At 40.4% G+C, this 19,758-nt stretch overlaps 1 protein-coding gene and 1 long non-coding RNA gene across 2 annotated transcripts in view; one reads left to right on the plus strand and one right to left on the minus strand.

Annotated features, from left to right (window-relative positions):
- The first annotated feature begins 244 nt into the window (after nucleotides 1-244).
- On the plus strand, nucleotides 245-4,545 carry LOC142163231 (uncharacterized). Its single transcript, XM_075220496.1, has 3 exons — nucleotides 245-508; nucleotides 3,035-4,098; nucleotides 4,329-4,545. The coding sequence occupies exons 1-3, from the start codon at nucleotides 245-247 to the stop codon at nucleotides 4,543-4,545; spliced, it is 1,545 nt and encodes a 514-aa protein (XP_075076597.1).
- An 8,787-nt stretch (nucleotides 4,546-13,332) lies between these two features.
- The window catches only part of LOC107797536 (uncharacterized), a 30,357-nt gene continuing 23,931 nt past the window's right edge, over nucleotides 13,333-19,758 (minus strand). Inside the window, exon 2 of the long non-coding RNA XR_001650709.2 lies at nucleotides 13,333-13,799. This is a non-coding gene — a long non-coding RNA (uncharacterized LOC107797536). The remainder of the gene's footprint in view (nucleotides 13,800-19,758) is intronic.

Consider the following 19,758-nt stretch of genomic DNA (forward strand, 5'->3'; position numbering starts at 1 on the left):
GCAACATACAATAACTGCAGCTGATGTTAATACTAATCATGGGCAGCAGCAGTCCAATGCAAACATAACTGGGCAGAAGCATTCCAATGCAAACACGACTGGGCAGCAACAGTCTAACGCAAACATAACTGGAGTTGTAGTAATGGTAACTGATATACCTGCTATTTCGTTGGTGGACAAAAAGTTGCTGGATGCTTTGGGCAATCCAAAACCACAGAAAAGTGCATACTCATCATTCTAAAAAATGACCGGACTGAAGCAGAAATTTTCAGTGACAAACAGACATGAACCATGTAGTGCAAAGACACTAAAGAGGCATGAACCATTGTGGATGGTTATACAAGATGAAGCTAATCAAAATCTTGAGGCCAACTTACGCGTTGCCATCTCCGAAGAAGCAAAAGAGGATGACTTGATTGAATCTTGTCCGGAAGAGGCGGCTATAACTGGAGATTTCGCTCCTAACAAAAATGAAAAAAAAGAAGGTGACTCAAGAAATAACACTCAGGCAACTCCCAATAAGAGCTGCAAAGAAAAAAGGGGTTGCCCACTCCAAATCTACGAAGTCCAATAGATACGACAACAAATGAAGAACTTTGAAGATTATTTGAAGACAGGTAAAGAGTATTTTAAGGAAGTTCAAATTGAAGAACTCACAAGTTTGGTAAATGAGGGGCAAGATTCTAATTTCTACATTGTCTTAGTTTATCATTTCAAAGCATCATCACTTGTAATAGCGTCATAGAGTGTGTTATAAACTCTATGGTGATCATAGAGTACTTGGTAGTTTCAAATTCCTATTTTTTACATGCTTGTTAGTAGGTGAGGCCTTTTCTTTGCCTCAATAGGATTAGTAAGGTAAGGTTTAGCCCGGTTAGTGTTGCCTTGGTCCTATGCCTTTGGAAAAATATCCACACGGCTATGAGATTATATGCCCTCGTGAGACTTTGCCGGCAGCTACACCATGAATCCTCTACATGGGGCTGCCATCATAAGGCAATGAGAGGCGCAGAGGAGTGATTATATAGCCAAGGCATATGGATAACAATACCGGTGCTATTGTCCCCCTTATTTATACTTTTCCTAATTGTTGTAATTTTTTTTCTTTTATTAATAAAAAACTAGCCCTAGGATCTTGCCTAGCGGATTGCCAAAAAAAAACAAATGGGAAAGGCCAATAGTGATTAAAGAGGGATTGAAGTAAAAAGAAAAAAAGAGAAGAGAAAGCACAAAATGGGAAGAGTTAGTTAAAAGTCGGGATGAAGCATGCATCCATTCAAATACACGATAGAAGCTTTAACTGTTTAGGTGCATTGCATCCCAAATGTACGGTTGCCCATCTGTTAAAACTTAAACACTAACAAGTTGTTGTTGCCATTGAGAACAGGAAGGTGGTTAGTTTATTTGGCATTCTCACAACCCATCCATACAACCAGGTCTAAAAACAAGTTGATCATAGCTGGCCAAGAACTGGACGTAAGTATTATTGATCCACCGAGATAGGTGGAGGAGTCTGAGGTTGGTTTGAAAGAGGAGTTACATAAGTTGAAACACCGGATGGCAGAGATGTACCAGGCATGGATGAAAGGGAATCCCCCACCATCATACCCCGCCAACCCTATTTTCATACCACTGCTAGCTCAGTCCCTAGAACCTCCCACTATAGATTCATCCCCACAACATGCACCAAACTTCACAGCTTACCACCACTATCATGGCACCACTTCCCAAACCATACAAGCTCCACCAGCCAAAACAACCCCATACCCCCCTCCACCAGCTACCCCTGGTTTTGTAGCACCTCCACCAGCAACACTCCATCGATCTTCCAGTGAACCATTACCCTCAAGATAATCAGTACTATCCCCCAGAGCCTACTTTCAAGGCCCCAGATCATTACTCTTACACTCCTCGTTTTGACTGCCTTGTTGAGACTGAGAAACCACCTAAAAACCCGAAACATGAGGAGATGTTTAGGAAGGTGAGAAGCCTGGAACAATTGCTCAGAAACATGCAAGGGTTGGGAGGTCAAGTAAGTGTAGCCTACAAAGATCTATGTTTGTTCCCTAACATAAAACTAGTTGTTGGGTTCAAAATGCCCAAATTTGATTTTTATAACGGCCACAGAGACCCCGTGGTTCACTTAAGGGGATTCTGCAGTAAAATGAGAGGAGCCAGTGGGAAATATGAGCTGTTAATGGCATACTTTAGCGAAAGTCTGAGTGGCGCGGCATTGGAGTGGTACACTCGTCAAGATCACAACAGATGGTATACCTGGGATGATTTGGCCCAAGCATTCGCTCGTTATTTCCAATACAACATCGAGATTGTTCCAGATCGTTTGTCTTTGACTAATATTGAGAAGAAGCCTAGCAAAAGTTTCAGGGAATATGGTTTTGGAGAGACCAGGCAGCAAGGGTTAACCCTCCAATGGAGGAGAACAAAATGGTGGAATACTTTCTTCAGGCCTTGGAGCATACTTACTTTGGTCATTTGATCTCGGCCATAGGTAAGTCTTTCAATGAAGTAGTAAAAATGGGAGGAAAGGCTCAAATCAAGCAAGATCATGAGCTACTCTGCCATCAAAGCAACTACGCAGGCAATCCAGAATGACATCGGAGGCGTGCTTGGAAAAAAGAAGAAAGAGGATGTCGCTATGGTCATTTCAGGATCATGGCACGGACCAGGGGATTCTCCTACCCACTTCACCCAACCTCCACCCTAGCTTCAAGTCTATACCCCGACTCCATATAGTCCATCCCAACACTACTTCCCGCCACCAGATCCTCAATACTCAGTTAGGCCACCCCAATATCATGTCCATCATGCACAATCATATGCTCAACCCCCTCCTCACCCGTAATGGCGTGCCCCAGCTCCACGAAACTTTTACCCACCTCCACAAGCATACCGAAACCCTACTGGTTCAAATTTTTGGGCCAAACCAGAATTCAGGAATAAAAGGTTGTAGCGAAAGAAAACTTTCACCCCGCTTGGGGAATCTTATACCATCCTATTTCAAAGGTTGAGGCAGTTGGATGTTTTGAAGCCAATTGAATCAAAACTACCAAACCCCCCTCCAAAGAACCTGGATTATTCTCTCAGGTGTGCGTACTATTCTGATACTCCGGGGCACGACACCAAAAAGTGTTGGCATCTGAAGAACGCCATCCAAGAGCTCATTGATACGAACCAGATTGTGGTCCAAAGCCCAGAAGCACCCAACATCAACCAGAACCCATTGCCGGCCTATGCTGAAATGCACATGATTGAGATAGTGCACAAAGATGGGATGCCCAAGAAGCCTTCACAATTTATCATGATGATCTGGTCTAGTGAAAGTGAGTTGGTCAAGGACTTGGTTGTCACAAAAGCAACCTCTGTGATAGCTAAAGGATCGACAGACAAGTTGAGCATGCCAAATGATAAGACAGTTGTGGTAGTTGAAAAGAGGTCCCCAAGTGATGTTATAGCAAAGCAAGAAAAGCCAAAGGTGATCGTGCCGGGGGTCGCAAGTAAAACAGTCATAATTGTGGAGGGTGCTCACACGGACCCTATCGTTATCAAACATGTGACCCAGCTGCCGGTAGCTAACACCAAGACTATCCCATGGAACTATGAGCGAGTGATAGTAACCTATAAGGGGAAGGAAGTGAAAGAAGAAGTTAACGAGGCCCAGGGATTAACTCGTTCGAGGAGATGCTTTGCCTCGACAGAGTTATGCAAAGCTAAAACACTCAGAGACAATCCAGTTCTAGTAAAGAAATCGGTCACTAAAGAAGAGGCGGAGGAGTTTTTGAGAAAAATGAAGGCACATGATTACTCCATCGTGGAACAGTTGAGAAAGACACCTGCTCAGATTTCCCTGTTATCATTGTTAATCCATTCAGATGAGCACCGCCAGGCCCTGATGAAGATTCTAAATGAAGCTCATGTCCCCGAAAAAATCACAGTGAACCATTTAGAGAAGATTGTCAATAAGATATTTGAGTCTAACCGGATTACATTCTCTGATGATGATTTGCCTCCAAAGGGTACAGAACACAATCGAGCCCTCTACCTTATAGTAAAATACAAAGACTCAGTAGTCACAAGCGTGTTAGTTGACAATGGTTCCAGTGCTAACATTTGCCCTCTCTCTATCTAAACAAGTTAAAAGTTGATGATGAGAGGATTCACAAGAATATCATATGCGTCCGAGGTTTTGACAGAGAGGGAAAAGACCCTGTTGGCGACATCATGCTCGAGTTGACAATAGGACCAGTCGAATTCACCATGGAATTCCAGGTACTGGATATGAGTTTTTCTTACAATTTATTGTTGGGTAGGCCTTGGATACATGTTGCCAAGGTGGTTCCATCTTCTTTACATCAGATGGTGAAGTTCGAATGGGATAGACAAGAAATCATCGTACATGGCAATGAGAATTTATGTGCTTTCAATGATACTTATATCTCGTTTATTGAAGCTAAAGAGGATAAGGGATCATGGGTCTATCAAGTGTCTGAAGCAGTGTCAGTTGAAAAGGTTCCGGAAGGGGAATAAATCCCGGGTCCAAAGCTAGCTTCTGCAATCGTCATGGTAGCAACCGAGATGTTGAAAAATGGTTTTATGCCGAGCAAAGGTCTAGGTGCATCTCTACAAGGTATCGTGAAGCCAGTGTCCTTGCATGAAAATCTGTGCACATTTGGTCTGGGGTTCAAGCCTACAAGGGATGATGTGAAGAATGGTCGAAAGTTGAAAAAGAAGGCATGGTCGCTCCCTAATCCAGTCCCACGTCTCTCCAGGTCTTTCATCAAGGCATGGGTTGTGAAGCATCCAGTGACAACAGTTCCAAGGCTTGTGGTTGATTTTGATGAGGAATTGGTTAAAAGGTTCCAGAGTCTGTTTGATGAAGTGAACACGGAAAAAATCGGGGAAGGTTCCAGCAAAGCGGATGTGCAGTTTGTTGGGCCAAAATTGAAGATTAAAAATTGGGATGCCACTCTTCTCCCTACCCGGAAGGAGTTTTGGTAGTTTGCTTTGTTTTCCTTTCAGTTTATCTAAATTATTCCAGGGTTGTAATTCAGATTTTATTTTCCGTCTATTTTGATGTACAAACCCTTCTATCCTTTATTTTTAATGAAATGCAATTTCCCTTTTCCATTTCTCCTGATAGTGTCATTTTCTTTTCTTTCTTTGTACAGTTCTTTTTATGCTGGTTTCAATGACATGACATGTATGAGGAATCTTCCGACAAGTCTTAAAAGCCAATCTAACTCTAAAATAATAATCTAAGAAATAGAGTGTGATGATGAAATAGAATATGATGAAGATGAAGCATTTGAAGAAATTAGTAAAGAGCTAAGTCACTTTGAAGAGAAACCCAAGCCTAATTTGAATGAAACTAAGACAATCAATTTAGGGGATCCGGATAATATCAGGGAAACCAAGATAAGTGTCCACTTAGAACCACAAATCAGGGAAGAAATAATCAAAGCACTATTTGAATATAAAGATATTTTTGCATGGTCATATGACGACATGTCAGGTCTAAGTACTGACTTGGTGGTTTATAAATTGCCCACTAACCCCGCGTTCCCTCCCGTTAAGCAGAAGTTGAGAAAGTTTAAAACTGACATGAGTGTGAAGATCAAGAGGAAATCACAAAGCAGCTGGGCACAAAGGTCATTCTAGTCACGCGATACCCCACTTGGTTAGCTAATGTTGTGCCAGTGCCAAAGAAGAACGGCAAGACCAGGGTGTGCGTTGATTATCGCGATCTCACAAAGCAAGTCCAAAGGATAATTTTCCATAGCCAAATATTCACATTTTGATTGACAACTATGCCAAGCATGAGATTGGTTCTTTTGTGGATTGCTATGAGGGATACCACCAGATCTTGATGGATGAGGAGGATACAGAAAAGACAACATTGATCACACCATGGGGGACTTATTGCTACTGGGTAATGCCATTTGGTTTGAAAAATGCTGGGACAACTTACATGAGGGCAATGACTACTGTGTTCCATGACATTATAAATAAGGAGATTGAGGTTTATGTGGATGATGTGATCATAAAGTCAAAGCAACAGGTCGACCATGTCGGAGATTTGAGGAACTTTTTCCAAAGGCTCCGCAGGTACAATCTTAAGCTTAACTCTGCCAAGTGTGCATTTGGTGTTCCATTTGGAAAACTGTTGGGATTCATAGTTAGTCACCGAGGCATTGAATTGGACCCGTCAAAAATCAAAGCTATCTAAGAATTTCTACCTCCAAGGAACAAGACTGAGGTGATGAGTCTACTCGGGCGTTTGAACTACATCAGCAGGTTTATTTCTCAACTCACAACAACTTGGGAGCCCATCTTTAAGTTGCTGAAGAAGGATGATGCTGTCAAATGGACTTATGAGTGCCAAGAGGCATTTGATAAGATCAAGGGGTACTTGTCAAACCCACCCGTGTTGGTCCCACCGGAATCCGAGAGGCATTTAATTCTTTATTTGACAGTCCTGGACAATTTGTTCGGTTGCGTACTGGGTCAACATGACATCACCGGCAGAAATGAGCAAGCCATCTATTATCTTAGAAAGAAGTTCACATCTTATATGGTTAAGTATACTCCCCTTGAAAGGACATGTTGCGCCCTGACTTGGGTGGAACAAAAGTTGAAGCACTACCTGTCATCCTATACTACTTACCTCATTTCTCGCTTGGATCCACTAAAGTATATCTTTCAGAAAACTATGCCCACAGGAAGACTTGAAAAGTGGCAGATTTTGCTCACAGAATTTGACATTATCTATGTGACTCGGACCGCGATGAAAGCCCAAGCATTGGCCGATCATTTTGCTGAGAATCCAGTGGATGAAGAGTATGAACCATTGAGAACATATTTTCCCGATGAAGAGGAGATGCATATTGACGAGGTAGATCAGGTTGAAAAACCAGGTTGGAAGCTTTTCTTCGATGGAGCCGCTAACATGAAAGGTGTCGGAATAGGGGTCGTGTTTATTTTTGAAACAGGGCATCACTACCCTGTTATGGCCCAGCTTCATTTCTATCGTACCAACAACATGGATGAGTACAAGGCATGCATTTTGGGATTGAGTTTAACTGTAGATATGGGAGTTCAGGAAGTCTTGGTCTTGGGAGACTCAGATCTTTTGGTGCACCAAATTCAAGAAGAATGGGAGACTCGGGATTTGAAGCTCATACTGTATCGACAATGTTTGCATGATCTTTGTCACATTTTCGATCAATAGAATTTAGGCATATCCCAAGGATCCATAATGAGGTTGCCGATGCATTGGCTACCTTGGCGTCAATGTTGCACCATCCGGACAAAACTTATGTTGACCCTCTACATATTCAAGTTCGTGATCAGTATGCCAATTGTAATGTGGTTGAGGAAGAACTTGATGGTGAACCATGGTTCCATGATATAAAGGAATACATCAAGATGGGGGTATATCCAGTACAGGCTAATGGATTTTTCTTGAGCGGGGGAATTTTGTACAAAAGAACTCCAGATCTTGGGCTATTGAGGTGCATAGATGCTAAACAAGCCACGACTATCATGACAGAAGTGCATTCCAAGGTTTGCGGGCCACATATGAGTGGGTATGTTCTGGCAAAGAAAATTCTTCGAGTAGGGTATTATTGGCTCACCATGGAGCGAGATTGCATTAGCTTTGTGCATAAATGTCATCAATGCCAGGTACACAGAGACTTGATTCATTCTCCGCCATCTGAGTTGCATACAATGTCCACACCATGGCTCTTTGTTGTTTGGGGCATGGATGTCATTGGACCAATTGAGCCCGCGACATCAAATGGTCATAGGTTCATTCTGGTGGCCATCGATTATTTCACTAAGTGGGTTGAAGCTAAGACTTTCAAATCAGTGACCAAGAAGGCAGTGGTCGATTTTGTTCATTCAAATATCATTTGTCGGTTCGGAATCCCAAAGGTGATCATCACAGATAATGGTGCTAATCTTAACAGTCATTTAATGAAAGAAATATGTCAACAGTTTAAGATTACGCATTGGAATTCCACCCCGTATCGCCCCAAGGCGAATAGAGCGGTCGAGGCAGCCAACAAGAACATAAAGAAGATAGTTTGGAAAATGGTGCAAGGTTCCAAGCAATGGTATGAAAAGTTGCCCTTTGCTTTGCTGGGTTATCGCACTACTGTTCGCACTTCAGTAGGTGCAACTCCTTATTTGTTGGTATATGGTACTGAAGTAGTGATACCCGCAGAAGTAGAAATTCCATCTCTTCGGATTGTTGCTGAAGCCGAAATTGATGATGTGGACCCTCCTGGATAATGAGATTTAGTTTAAATTCTTAGAGATTTTGGGTAACATGATTCGATTAACATTCACAAATGTGCCCAGATACCAAATTGGGGAAGAAAAAGTTTCTTTGTTTGTCTGTTTTGTTGTAATCAGGCGCCCACCGGGAGAACAAGAGAATACAATTCAGGTTGTCAGCAATCAGACGCCCACCTGGAGAACAAGGGAATACAGTTCAAGTTTTGGCAATCAGGCACCCACCTGGAGAACAAGGGAATACAGTTCAAGTTTTGGCAATCAGGCGCCCACCTAAAGAACAAGGGAATACAGTTTGAGTTTTGGCAATCATGCACCCACCTGGAGAATAAGGGAATGCAATTCAAGTTTTGGCAGTTCGAGTTTTGGCAATCATGCGCCCACCTGGAGAACAAGGGAATACAGTTCAAGTTTTGGCAATTAGGTGCCCACTTGGAGAATAAGGGAATACAGTTCAAGTTTTGGAAATCAGGCGCACACCTGGAGAACAAGGGAATACAGTTAAAGTTTTGGTAATCAGGCGCCCACTTGGAGAACAAGGGAATACAGTTCGAGTTTTGGCAATCAGGCGCCCACCTGGAGAGCAAGGGAATACAGTTTGAGTTTTGGTAATCAGGTGCCCACCAGGAGAACAAGGGAATACAGTTCAGGTTTTGGTAATCAGGCGCTCGCCTGGAGAACAAGGGAATACAGTTCAAGTTTTGGCAATCAGGCGTCCACCTGGAGAACAAGGGAATACAGTTCATGTTTTGGCAATCAAGCGCCTACGTGGAGAACAAGGGAATACAGTTCGGGTTTTTGGCAATCAGGTGCCCACGTGGAGAACAAAGGAATACAATTCAATTTTTGGCAATCAGACGCCCACCTAGAGAATAAGGGAATACAATTCAAGTTTCGGCAATCAGGCGTCCACCTGGACAACAAGGGAATACAGTTCAAGTTTTGGTAATCAGTCGCCCACCTGGAGAACAAGGGAATACAGTTTGAAGTTTTTGAAATCAGGCGCCCACCTGGAAAACAAGGGAATACAGTTCAAGTTTTGGCAATCAGGCACCCACCTGGAAAACAAGGGAACTCATTTCAGAATTCAATTCGCGTTAGCAACAACAGAAATGTGCCTCCAGAGTGCAGGTCAACAGTTCAAGATGCACAACAGAACTGTAAAAGCAGCAAGACCAAGTTTGAAGATGGTAGATAGGATTCTTGTAATTCATAGATCATAGTGTAGCTTCTTTTTATTTTGTCTTTGTGTAATAAGGAGTTCAGCAAGCAGTAGCGACAACAACAACAATGAAATCACAGCTTCCCGGTAGTCCCAGCTACCGAAACTTCCCCAACTACACTGACCTAATTCCTTTATAGCCAAGGATATGTAGGAAACCTCGGAAGCAAGGTTCGATCAGATCTTTAAAAAATGCTTCCCATGGAGTATTCTAAACGGGCAAAAATCGCTCGTATCCGCTCACTTTATCTATGCCAAAAAATTCTTCGTGTTTCCGAGCAAAGAGGGGAAATTGTGAGCACATGATTTTTTTCCCTATATGAAATACTCCTACAAATTAAAGAAAATAAAGTTTTCCCAATTATTTGAAATTTTATAGATTTTTGTAGGAATTTGTGTTAATTGTTTGCATTCTTTGTGCATGTTTAATTTTATTTAAATAATGAAATACAAAAAATACCATGCATTACATTTAGATTTCATTCTTACATTTTTTAGGATTAATTAGTTAATTATTTGTTTCATTAAAAAAGGAAAATCATAAAAAATGGCCCATTTTACATTTTTACCTTTTAATTGCTAGATTGTCGATTTTTCTTTTTAATTTAGGATCAAGGGATTTTTATAATTTTTAGGAAATTTGTTAGTTTTACAATCTAGATTAATTTAGGATTTTAATTTAAGTTTTTAATTGAAAAAAAAAGAAAAAAAAAGAAAAGGAAATAAAGGTTTAATTCAAAAGGGATTTGATTTTATCGGGCCAAAATGGGCTAAAGGCCAAACATTTCTGCCTAAACCCGCCCCAAAATTTAGCGCAACGCCCTTTTACCCGGTTCAGCCCAGCCCCGTCTAAACCAAACGACCCCGTTTTGTTGACCTTTCATCACGACCGTTGGATCATTATGGTACAACAGCACGGAACTGGTCCCCATGCCAATACCTAACTGTCCTAAACTAGATCCTCCCCCCCCCCCATTTTGAATTCCTTCAGTTCAACTTCACCCAAACCTTAGCCAAACCCCACCGCCCTCAAAATCCCAAACCCCACCGCCGACAGTGTAACCCTCATCAACCCCAATTTCATACCACACAACCACCACCTAGTCCTAGTCCTTAATGCGTCGCAGTTTTCCCCAAAATCCCCATCCACTTGACCAACTTTTTAATCTGATCCAGAAATTGAAGAACCCCAATTCATCCTTCTTTCAAAGTGAAAATGGATTTCAAGGTTGATAATGTGTCGGAATTCATGCCAATCGATTGTTCTCCCTAAGAATAATCGATTAACATCTATTTCAGTTCATTTCAAAGCCCATCGGATTGCATGCAAAACCAAAAGATCGGCAAAACTTTGTCAAATGATGCCGTTCGTCAACTCGCTCAAATGTTTCAGGCCAAAAATAGTACATATCTTTTCCCCTTCTTGCGTGCCTATTTCTATTCTTCCCATCACAGTTGGTCCATTTGTTTGTTGACCGACCTAAATTTTTAAAATAATTTGTTTTGGATAATTGCATGATATGATTAATATTGTTTTCTTTTTCTCTGTTCTGTTTGATTTTTCCATTTTGGTCAGATTTATTTGGTTTAGTCAATAGTGTTGAATTAATATTCAAATTATTAAAGTATTTTTGCTTGGTTGGTTCATTTATGGCTCAGATTCTTCCTTCTTCATCTTTGGTCCTTCTTCTTTTCTTCTTCTTCCTTTTCTTTTGATTAAGTGTCCAGTTTTAGCCTAGGTTGCAATTGAGTTTAATGCTCGTTTTGCTGATTGAGCTTCTACATTGGTTTCGGGTCATCTCTGACCCGGGTAAAATAGGCCAATTCATATGGGATGAGTCTTGGGTAAATTTGACCCATGGTTGTCTCGTTTTGGGGAAACAAATACTAGGATGGCAGGGGTACTTTGGGGATTTGTTATGAGGAATCTTTTCAGTTAGGGAGGAAGTTTCTAGAAATAGGGAAGGCTTGCATGCCAAGGAAATGGGGGTTCAGATTTGCTTCTTTAAGGGACTTAGGGGGGTAAAGTAAATGAAGGGGGAGGACTCAAAAGAAAGAAAAAACCAATCTCTGTTGCCCTAACACCCCTCTTTAAAGCTTCATTTCCTTGAATTCTGAAAGAGGAGGAGAAGAAGAGCAAACGACAGAAAACTTCTAGACTAGAATTTTGAGCGAAATTTTTCTTTTTCTCAAAAAGAAAACAAAAAAAAAGAAGTTTGGAGTGACATTTTCTGGCAATTTCCTAAGATTCTAAGCTGAAATTGTTGGATTTCGAGGCTTTTTGGATTGTGGTCTTTCACTGTTGATCTCTGTTGCTGTTTGTTGTCTTGGTGTTGCTTTAGGCTGACTTTCAAGGCTATTGATTATTTTTGTTGTAACAGCTATGTATGGCTAAACTCCTATGGTCATTTGAGTCGTGTACATGAAGTTTTGGGCCCATTTGCTATTGTCACTCTCAAATTGTTTTGGAGCTTGTGGATTGATTCAATGGATTCAAGTCTTTCTTTTTTTGTTTTCTTTCCTTCCATGTTTTCCTTTCAGCATGTTATAAGTTAGCTTTAAACTTATAACATAGATATCTGACTCGTGTACGAATTCATGCTGTGAAATCTTTTGAAGTATAGCTTGATTGCTTTTATTTTTTTCTCTTTCTCCAAGTATGGACTGTGCCATGGTGTTACTGGAAACTATTTAGGAATGTGAGTTTCATTTCTGATTTGATTCAAAAACCTATCTACTTTGATGTATTGTTTATCATGGGATCGCGATTGGTTTGTTTGTTCTTCAGCTGTAAGGGTATAAATTATCAATGCTCAAAGTGGTTAATGATTCAAGCTTAGCTTCTTATTATGTGGTTAGTATTCGAGCAATGCTGGAGACGATGTGGGATTAGTCTTATGTTGTCTTTTGTTTTGCCATGTTTCAATATGATTAAAACATCTTTGTTGATTCATTGTCATTTCTCGATTTTTATCGTGAACTAGGCTTTTTATTAACTGGCTAATTAAAAGGGATTTTTTGATTGCCATTGGGCCTAAGGATGCATGTAGTTGTTTGTTGAAATAGGCTATGTAGATCACTGAAGTATGTTTCCATTCTGGGCCAGTGGAGAATCATTTGGGCCCAAATCCAAGTTGAATGAGGATAGTCTGGTCTAGACCATACCTGGGAATTCCTCTCCTTGTCTCCTTTGTGTATGGTCTTAACTTCGAGCCCAACAACTTCCAAATATGGTTGTTAAGCAATATGACACATTTTCATTTGGCCCAATAGTTCAGTGGTTTAAAGGCTTGCAATAATTTTAAATATCTTGGGTTTAACCTATCGCCTCTTATTAAAAAAAAAGAACTTCGTTATTATTTTCAGAATACTTGAATTCTGTAGTTCTCTTTAGGCACGTAGTTATGTTATCGAATTTGCAAATTAGTTTTAGATATGAATATCCGTAGTTCACTTCTTTGAATGCTTTCTTTTAATAAGTTGAGGTGTGCCATCCGATCACATAGCCTATGGCCTTCACATCAATATCTTAACTAATGTAGAAAATGCCTTGAACTCTCGTAGTTTTCTTTAGGCGTGTTAATTAAATAAAGTAGCATAGCTACATGTACGCTTCCTGTGATGTAGCTGTGATACACAATTCTAATATCCGGGGTACATTTATGTGACCCGACCATCATTTAATCTTGTTAATAAATTAAACACGTTGTAGATCGTGGATACAGTTCCCGTAATATGATTCGCAATGCGTAATCAAATAATTAATTGCATAAAAATTGGATTACTAAAAGCGGTTTAAAAGGAATAAAAATGCACATAGGTTTCAAGAATGTTTTAAAAATAAGATAAATAGGCCAATATTAACAGTTGAGCGACCATGCTAAAATTACGAAATCCGAGAATGCCTAACACCTTCTTCCTGGTTAACAAAATTCCTTACCCAGATATTTGTGTTCGCATACCATATATAAGAGTCAAACTTCCTCGATTCGGTATTTTAAACTGGTGATTTGGAAAATCATAAATTATCCCAAGTTGCGACTGTAATTTCTAAATAAAATAATTCTGTGTCGATTGTCACTTAAATTGGAAAAAACTCCCCTTATACCCCTTCCGGTGGTAGATAAAGGAGGTGACACTAATGAACACCTGCCTTTTTTGGACGTGATTTATCCATCAAAGCTTGGTCCAACACCAGATTCATCATGCTACCAACAGTAGAATTTCAACTCTTAGCTTTTGAACCTGCTGATTTGGCCAACTAGTGGCCAAATCTACAGGTTATAGCTCATGGTTAGCAAACAAAACTTCAATGACATCAAGTAAACAACATGTTATTCACTTAACATAAGAAGAAGGGAAGACATGACAGCTATATATCCTTTTCCCACCCAATTTCAATACATTTTTACTAAGAGTGGGGCAGCTATCTAAAATCTAGAACATTCTGATTTTTTACCTTATGTATTAACTAGGCTATTCATACCAAATTACTTCAAGCTTTAAACTCACATAATGACAAATTGATGGGATTTATATCAATGAAATCAGAAACTAACATGAGAAGACACCCATTCATCACATGTAATTTTGCAGCTTTAATTTTATATCATTTTTTACAAACATTACATGAAGAAAGGCTAAATTCAGTACCTTGAACAAACAGCAACAAAAACCAACAACTAACAGATGAAAATGCTAGCTGAAATTTAAAAGAAATAGAGCAGCAACAAAACCCAAACATCAACACCCAGAATCAAACTAGAAGGAAAACAACCAAGAACCAACAACCAGAACTCTTAAAACCAGAGTCTTCAGTAGAAGAGCAGCCCAGAAATTCTAGTTAGGCAACTAATGTTCTAGCCGGAATAAAGTTTTTAAGGAGTTTTTGTTGTCAGAACCAATTAAAATGCATAAAATGCTGATGAATGTCTGTGTGAGTGTAGGTCTTCTTTTCTTTTTATAGAGTATACAAAGATGGCATCAAACGAGAATATTCTAACCTAAAATCTGAAATGTTAGAATAGTACAACATCTTTGACAGCTGTATATCCTTTTTCCCACCCAATTTCAGCACATTTTTACTAAGAGTGGGGCACCTGTCTAAAATCTAGAACATTCTGATTTTTTACCTTATGTGAAACCCCATTTTTACCCTTTTAGTTGCCAGATATTTCAATTCTAAACAAACTTGATCCTATGGTGATTATAGAAATCTATTTAGGACTTTCTAGAATCAACTAGATGATTACAGTTTCTTAAACTTGCTTCAATTTGTAACCCTAGGATATTTACATTCTATTTCTGAAATTAAACTAAAGTCTAAGTTTCCATTCTAAGGTTTAAACCTAATTGTTAGATTTTAACCAACTAATCCTAAACTAATAGTGAATTTAACTTGTAATCAAACAACTATCAAAATCCAGAATGCTTATGCAAAGAAAACATAGAATCAAACTTAACTAGTTTGAATTAAATAGATTTGTGACGACCCGACCAGTCGTCTTAAAGAATTTATGCCCCGATCCCCTATTAACTGCTTTCCCCGAGTTTATTTCTACTATTTTGATTTGCCGGGATGCTCGGTTTTAAGTTTCGGAGAGTTTTGGGACACTTAGTCCCTAAATGGGAGCTTAAGTGTTGTAAAGTTGATCGTAGTCAGAATAGTGTGAAAACGATCTCGGAATGAAAGTCTGATGATTCCGTTAGCTCTGTTGTATAATTTCGGGCTTAGGGGAGTGTTCGGATTGTGTTTTGGAGGTCCATAACTAATTTAGGCTTGAAATACCGAAAGGTCGAATTTTGAAGTTTCCGGTTTGATAGTGAGATTTTGATCTGAGGGTCAGAATGGAATTCCGGAAATTGGAGTAGCTCCGTAGTGTTGAATGTGATGTGTGTGCAAAATTTCAGGTCATTAGGATGAGGTTTGATAGACTTTTTAATCGAAAGCATATTTTTAAAGTTTTTGGAAGTCTTAGGCTTGAATCCGATGGAAAATAGGTGTTTTGATGTTGTTTTGAGCGTTCCGAAGGATGGAACATGTTTGAATGAAGTAATGAGATATGTTGGTAGGTCTGGTTTAGGCTCCGGGGACCTCGGGATGATTTCAGATGGTTGACGGAAAGATTTTTGGAAATTTGAGTTGCAGCTTCAGCTGTTTTTCTGTCATAACTGCACCTGCGAGTGTGAGACCACATGTGCAAAGTAGCAGAAACGGCGGATCAATCACAAAAGCGGAAACAAGGAAGTTCAGCAGGGACCGAAGAAGCGGTAGGATTTCCGCAGGAGCGTTATCGCATCTGCGGATGGGGAGTCACAGATGTGGAAGATGGGTTTTAAGTGAGAAGTCGCAGATGCGACCAATGTTCCGCAAAAACGGGACCGCAAAAGCGGTCCCAGCACCGCAGATGCGGTAACAGCTGGGCAGAAATATGAAATTTTGAGGCTTTAGTTTCTAAAGTTGGAAATTCAATTTGGAGCTTGAGAGAGGATGATTTTGAGTGTTCCAAAAGTTGGAACAAGTTTGAATGAAGTTATGAGATATGTTGGTAGGTTTGGTTGAGGCTCCGGGGGCCTCAGGATGATTTCGGATGGTTGACAAAAAGATTTTTGGAAATTTGAGTTGCAACTTCAGCTGTTTTTTCTGTCATAACCGCACCTGCGAATGTGAGACCGCAGGTGCGGAGCCACAGAAGTGGCACATCAATCGCAGAAGCGGAAACGGGGAAGTTCAGCAGGGACCGCAGAAAGAGATAGGATTTGCGCAAGAGCGGTACCGCATCTGCGGATGGGGAGTCGCAGATGCGGAAGATGGGTTTTAAGTGAGAAGTCGCAGATGCAACCAGTGTTCCGCAAAAGCAGGACCACAGAAGCAGTCCCAGGACCGCAAATGCGGTAACAGCTGGGCAGAAATATGAAATTTCGAGGGTTTAGTTTCAAAAGTTGAAAATTCAATTTGAAGCTCCGGAGAGGGCGATTTTGAGAAGAAATTGAAAAGGAGATTAGTGGGTAACAATTATTTAACCTTTTCTAGTTACATTCCATCAATCTATTGTTAGTTTCATCATTTAAGTTTGGATAGGAGATGAAAATTGGGGGGAAAGTTGGAAGAAAGTTCTTAGACCTAAAATTCGACTTTTGATTGGGAATTTGACCTTAGATTTGGATAATTTTGGTATGCATGAACTCATGAGAGTATGAGGATTCTGAAAATATAAATTTTACCCGATTCCAAGACGTGGGTCGAGGGGCATTTTGGTCATTTTACCTAATTTCGCGTATTAGCTTAAAATTTCTTTGTAGAATCAGTTACTTGAAGTGTTATTTATATTATGTAATTGAATTGAATAGATTTAGGCCATTTGGATTCGATTACTCGTGGCAAGAGCGTGGTTTCAGATTGATTATTGAGCCGGTTTAAGGTAAGTGACTTATTTGATCTTGTGTGGGGGACCTTCCTTGTGACGACCCGGCCAGTCGTCTTATGAGTTACCACTCCGTTTTCCCCCATTTCTGCTTCATTATGCTTCTTTATCCGTGTTTTATGTGATCGAGTTGAGTAGTTTGCGTTCGGTGTGGATTTGGTAAGAAATGAGACACTTAGCCTCTTTTAAGAAGGTTTAAGTTGGAAAAGTCAATTGGATGTTGACTTCTGAGTTAGAAGGCTCGGATGTGAGTTCCGATGGTTCGTTTAGCTTCGGGAGGTGATTTATGACTTAGGAATGTGATCAGAATTGGTTTTGGAGGTCCGGTGTAGAATTAGGCTTGAATTGGCGAAGTTAGTATTTTGGTGATTTCTGGTTGATAAGTGAGATTTTGATCCGAGTGTCATAATGGAATTTCGAGAGCTGCATTAGCTTCGTGGTGTCATTTGGGATGTGTGTGCAAAATTTCAGGTCATTCGGACATGGTTTGGTTGGGTTTTTGATTGAAAACGTATTTCAGAAGATTTCTCAAAAATTAGGCTTGAATCCGATGTGCTTGGGGTAATTTGATGTTGTTTGAAGTGCTTTGATGATTGGAACAAGTTTGAATAAGGTATTGGATCATGTTGGTGCTTTTGGTTGAGGTGCCGGGGGCCTCGGGGTGAGTTCGGATGGTTAACGGGAAGATTTTGAACTTAAGAGATCTCAGAAGTTGCTGCTTTAGGTATTTCCGCACCTGTGGATTGGGGACCGCAAGTGCGGTGCCGCACATGCAGAAGAAAAGCCACAAAAGCGGTTTGGAAAGAATAGCCAGGGTCCAAAGATGCAGCATATGGATCGCACCTGCGGAGACGCAGATGCGGCTCGTGGACCGCAGATGCGGAACCTGGCCCCCTAAGTGATTTCCACAGATGCGGAGGAATTACCACAGAAGCAGTACCGCAGGAGCGGTGGTGGGATCGCAGATCTGAAAACCCTTGGGAAGAAAGTTTGTAAGTCATTTTATCCGCGATTTTAAGCCATTTTTCCTCTATAGCTAAGTATTTTGAGAGCTTTTTGAAGGTGATTAAATAGGGATTCAAGGAGAATTGATTGGAGGTAAGATTTTCGAACCTAAAACTCGAATCTATTGTGAAATTAACCTAGAAATTCTTGGAACTTAAGCTAAAAATGGAAGAACTAGGGCTTGGGATTTTGAACTTTTGAATTGGGATTTGAAGGACCATTTGAGATCAGAATTGAGAACTTTTGGTATGTATGAACTCGTGGGGTGATAAGGAATCTAATGATGTGAAAATTTCTGAGTTTCGAGAAGTGGGCCCAGGGTCGAGTTTTGCTAATTTCGGGATTTTCGATATTTTTCGATTGTTTTCACTTGGGTTTTATTCCCTTAGCATATTGTGATGTATTCATTCTGATTTTGGATAGATTTGACGTGTGTGGAGGCCGATTTGAGGGGCAAATGCATCGCGAGCTAGAATTGTAGTCGGTTTGAGGTGAGTAATGATGGTAAATGATGTCCTGAGGGTTTGAAACCCCGGATTGCACATCATAGTGCTATATTGAGGTGAGACACGCACTGGATGAAGAGCGTGGGGTCTTTTACTACTGGAGATTGTGACTTGGTCCGTCCTGATTGATGATTTTACCGCATATTTGACTGAAACTTATTTGTTATCATCATGATTTGGGCTGATTGCCATATTTGGGCTTCGTGCCAACTATTTGAATCCTTCGGGGATTTTTATCACTGTTTCCTCACTGTTTTGACTTATTATTTGAACTCAGTCCTGTTGATATCTATTATTTTACAAACTCAGCCACTTTTACTAAGATTTGAAACTTAAATGATATTTCTAAATGATATTTTGGGCTAAAAACTATTGTTTTATGAATGCCCGAGGGGCTTGTGATGATTTTTGGACTGAATGAGGCCGGGGGCCATATGTGAGGATATGTTGAGTGATATGAGGCCAAGGGCCTGGGATACTTTATATGCCACGAGGTGGTTTGAGTGATGTGAGGCCGAGTGTCGAGTGATGTGAGGTCGAGTGCCGAGAGATGATGTCACGAGGTGGCTTGATATAGCGCTTGGGCCGTAAGGGGCCCCTCCGGAGTCTGCACCCCTACAGTGAGCGCCGGTACCCATCAAGATTTGAGAGTGAGCCTGAGAGGCTGATATTGTACTGAAAGTGAGCCCGAGGGGCTGATACTGTTCTGAGTAATTGTTACTGTGCCCGAGGGGTGGATTTCTACTTGTTATTTACCTGCTAAATTACCTGTTTTACTTGGTTTAAAGGAATTTCATTTGACTTCTTCATTGTTTTTTTTCTTTAAATGATCTTACTGCTTGATATAGAATTGCTTTGTGCCTTTACGTGTTTTCTTTCTTTCAGCTATTATTTATGATTATTACTCACTGAGTCGGATTACTCACATTACTACCTGCAACGTGTGTGCAGATTCAGGCATCGCGGAGTTCGCTCCTAAGTGCTGATCCTCCCTGTCCAAGCAGTATTTTTCGGAGACTACGAGGTAGCTGTTGGCATCTGCAGCCCCCGTGCCTCCCTTATCTTACTATTTTTATGTTCTTGAACTTCTGTATCAGAATTCGTATCTAGTAGACTGGTATCCGAATTTATTAGTTGTTAATGACTTGTGACACCCCAGTTTAGGCTGTGTCGGGATGGTTTCTACTGTTGTCATTATTATTTCTGCAAATTATGGTTATTATATCATATTTTAGAACTATTTATGGTATTTAATTATTAAAATGAGGTGTTCTCTTTTGGTGTG

This window comes from Nicotiana tabacum, chromosome 8 (genome assembly GCF_000715075.1).
Source record: "Nicotiana tabacum cultivar K326 chromosome 8, ASM71507v2, whole genome shotgun sequence".
Lineage (NCBI taxonomy): Eukaryota > Viridiplantae > Streptophyta > Magnoliopsida > Solanales > Solanaceae > Nicotiana > Nicotiana tabacum.

Excerpts from the sequence above, each read along its gene's own strand:
- LOC142163231 (XM_075220496.1), top strand. The coding sequence starts at position 245 with ATGACCGGACTGAAGCAGAAATTTTCAGTGACAAACAGACATGAACCA. Across the intron at positions 509-3,034 it reads ACTCAAGAAATAACACTCAG|TTGGATGTTTTGAAGCCAAT; the intron begins GCAACTCCCAAT and ends AGGTTGAGGCAG. Across the intron at positions 4,099-4,328 it reads GACTCAGTAGTCACAAGCGT|GCCTTGGATACATGTTGCCA; the intron begins GTTAGTTGACAA and ends ATTGTTGGGTAG.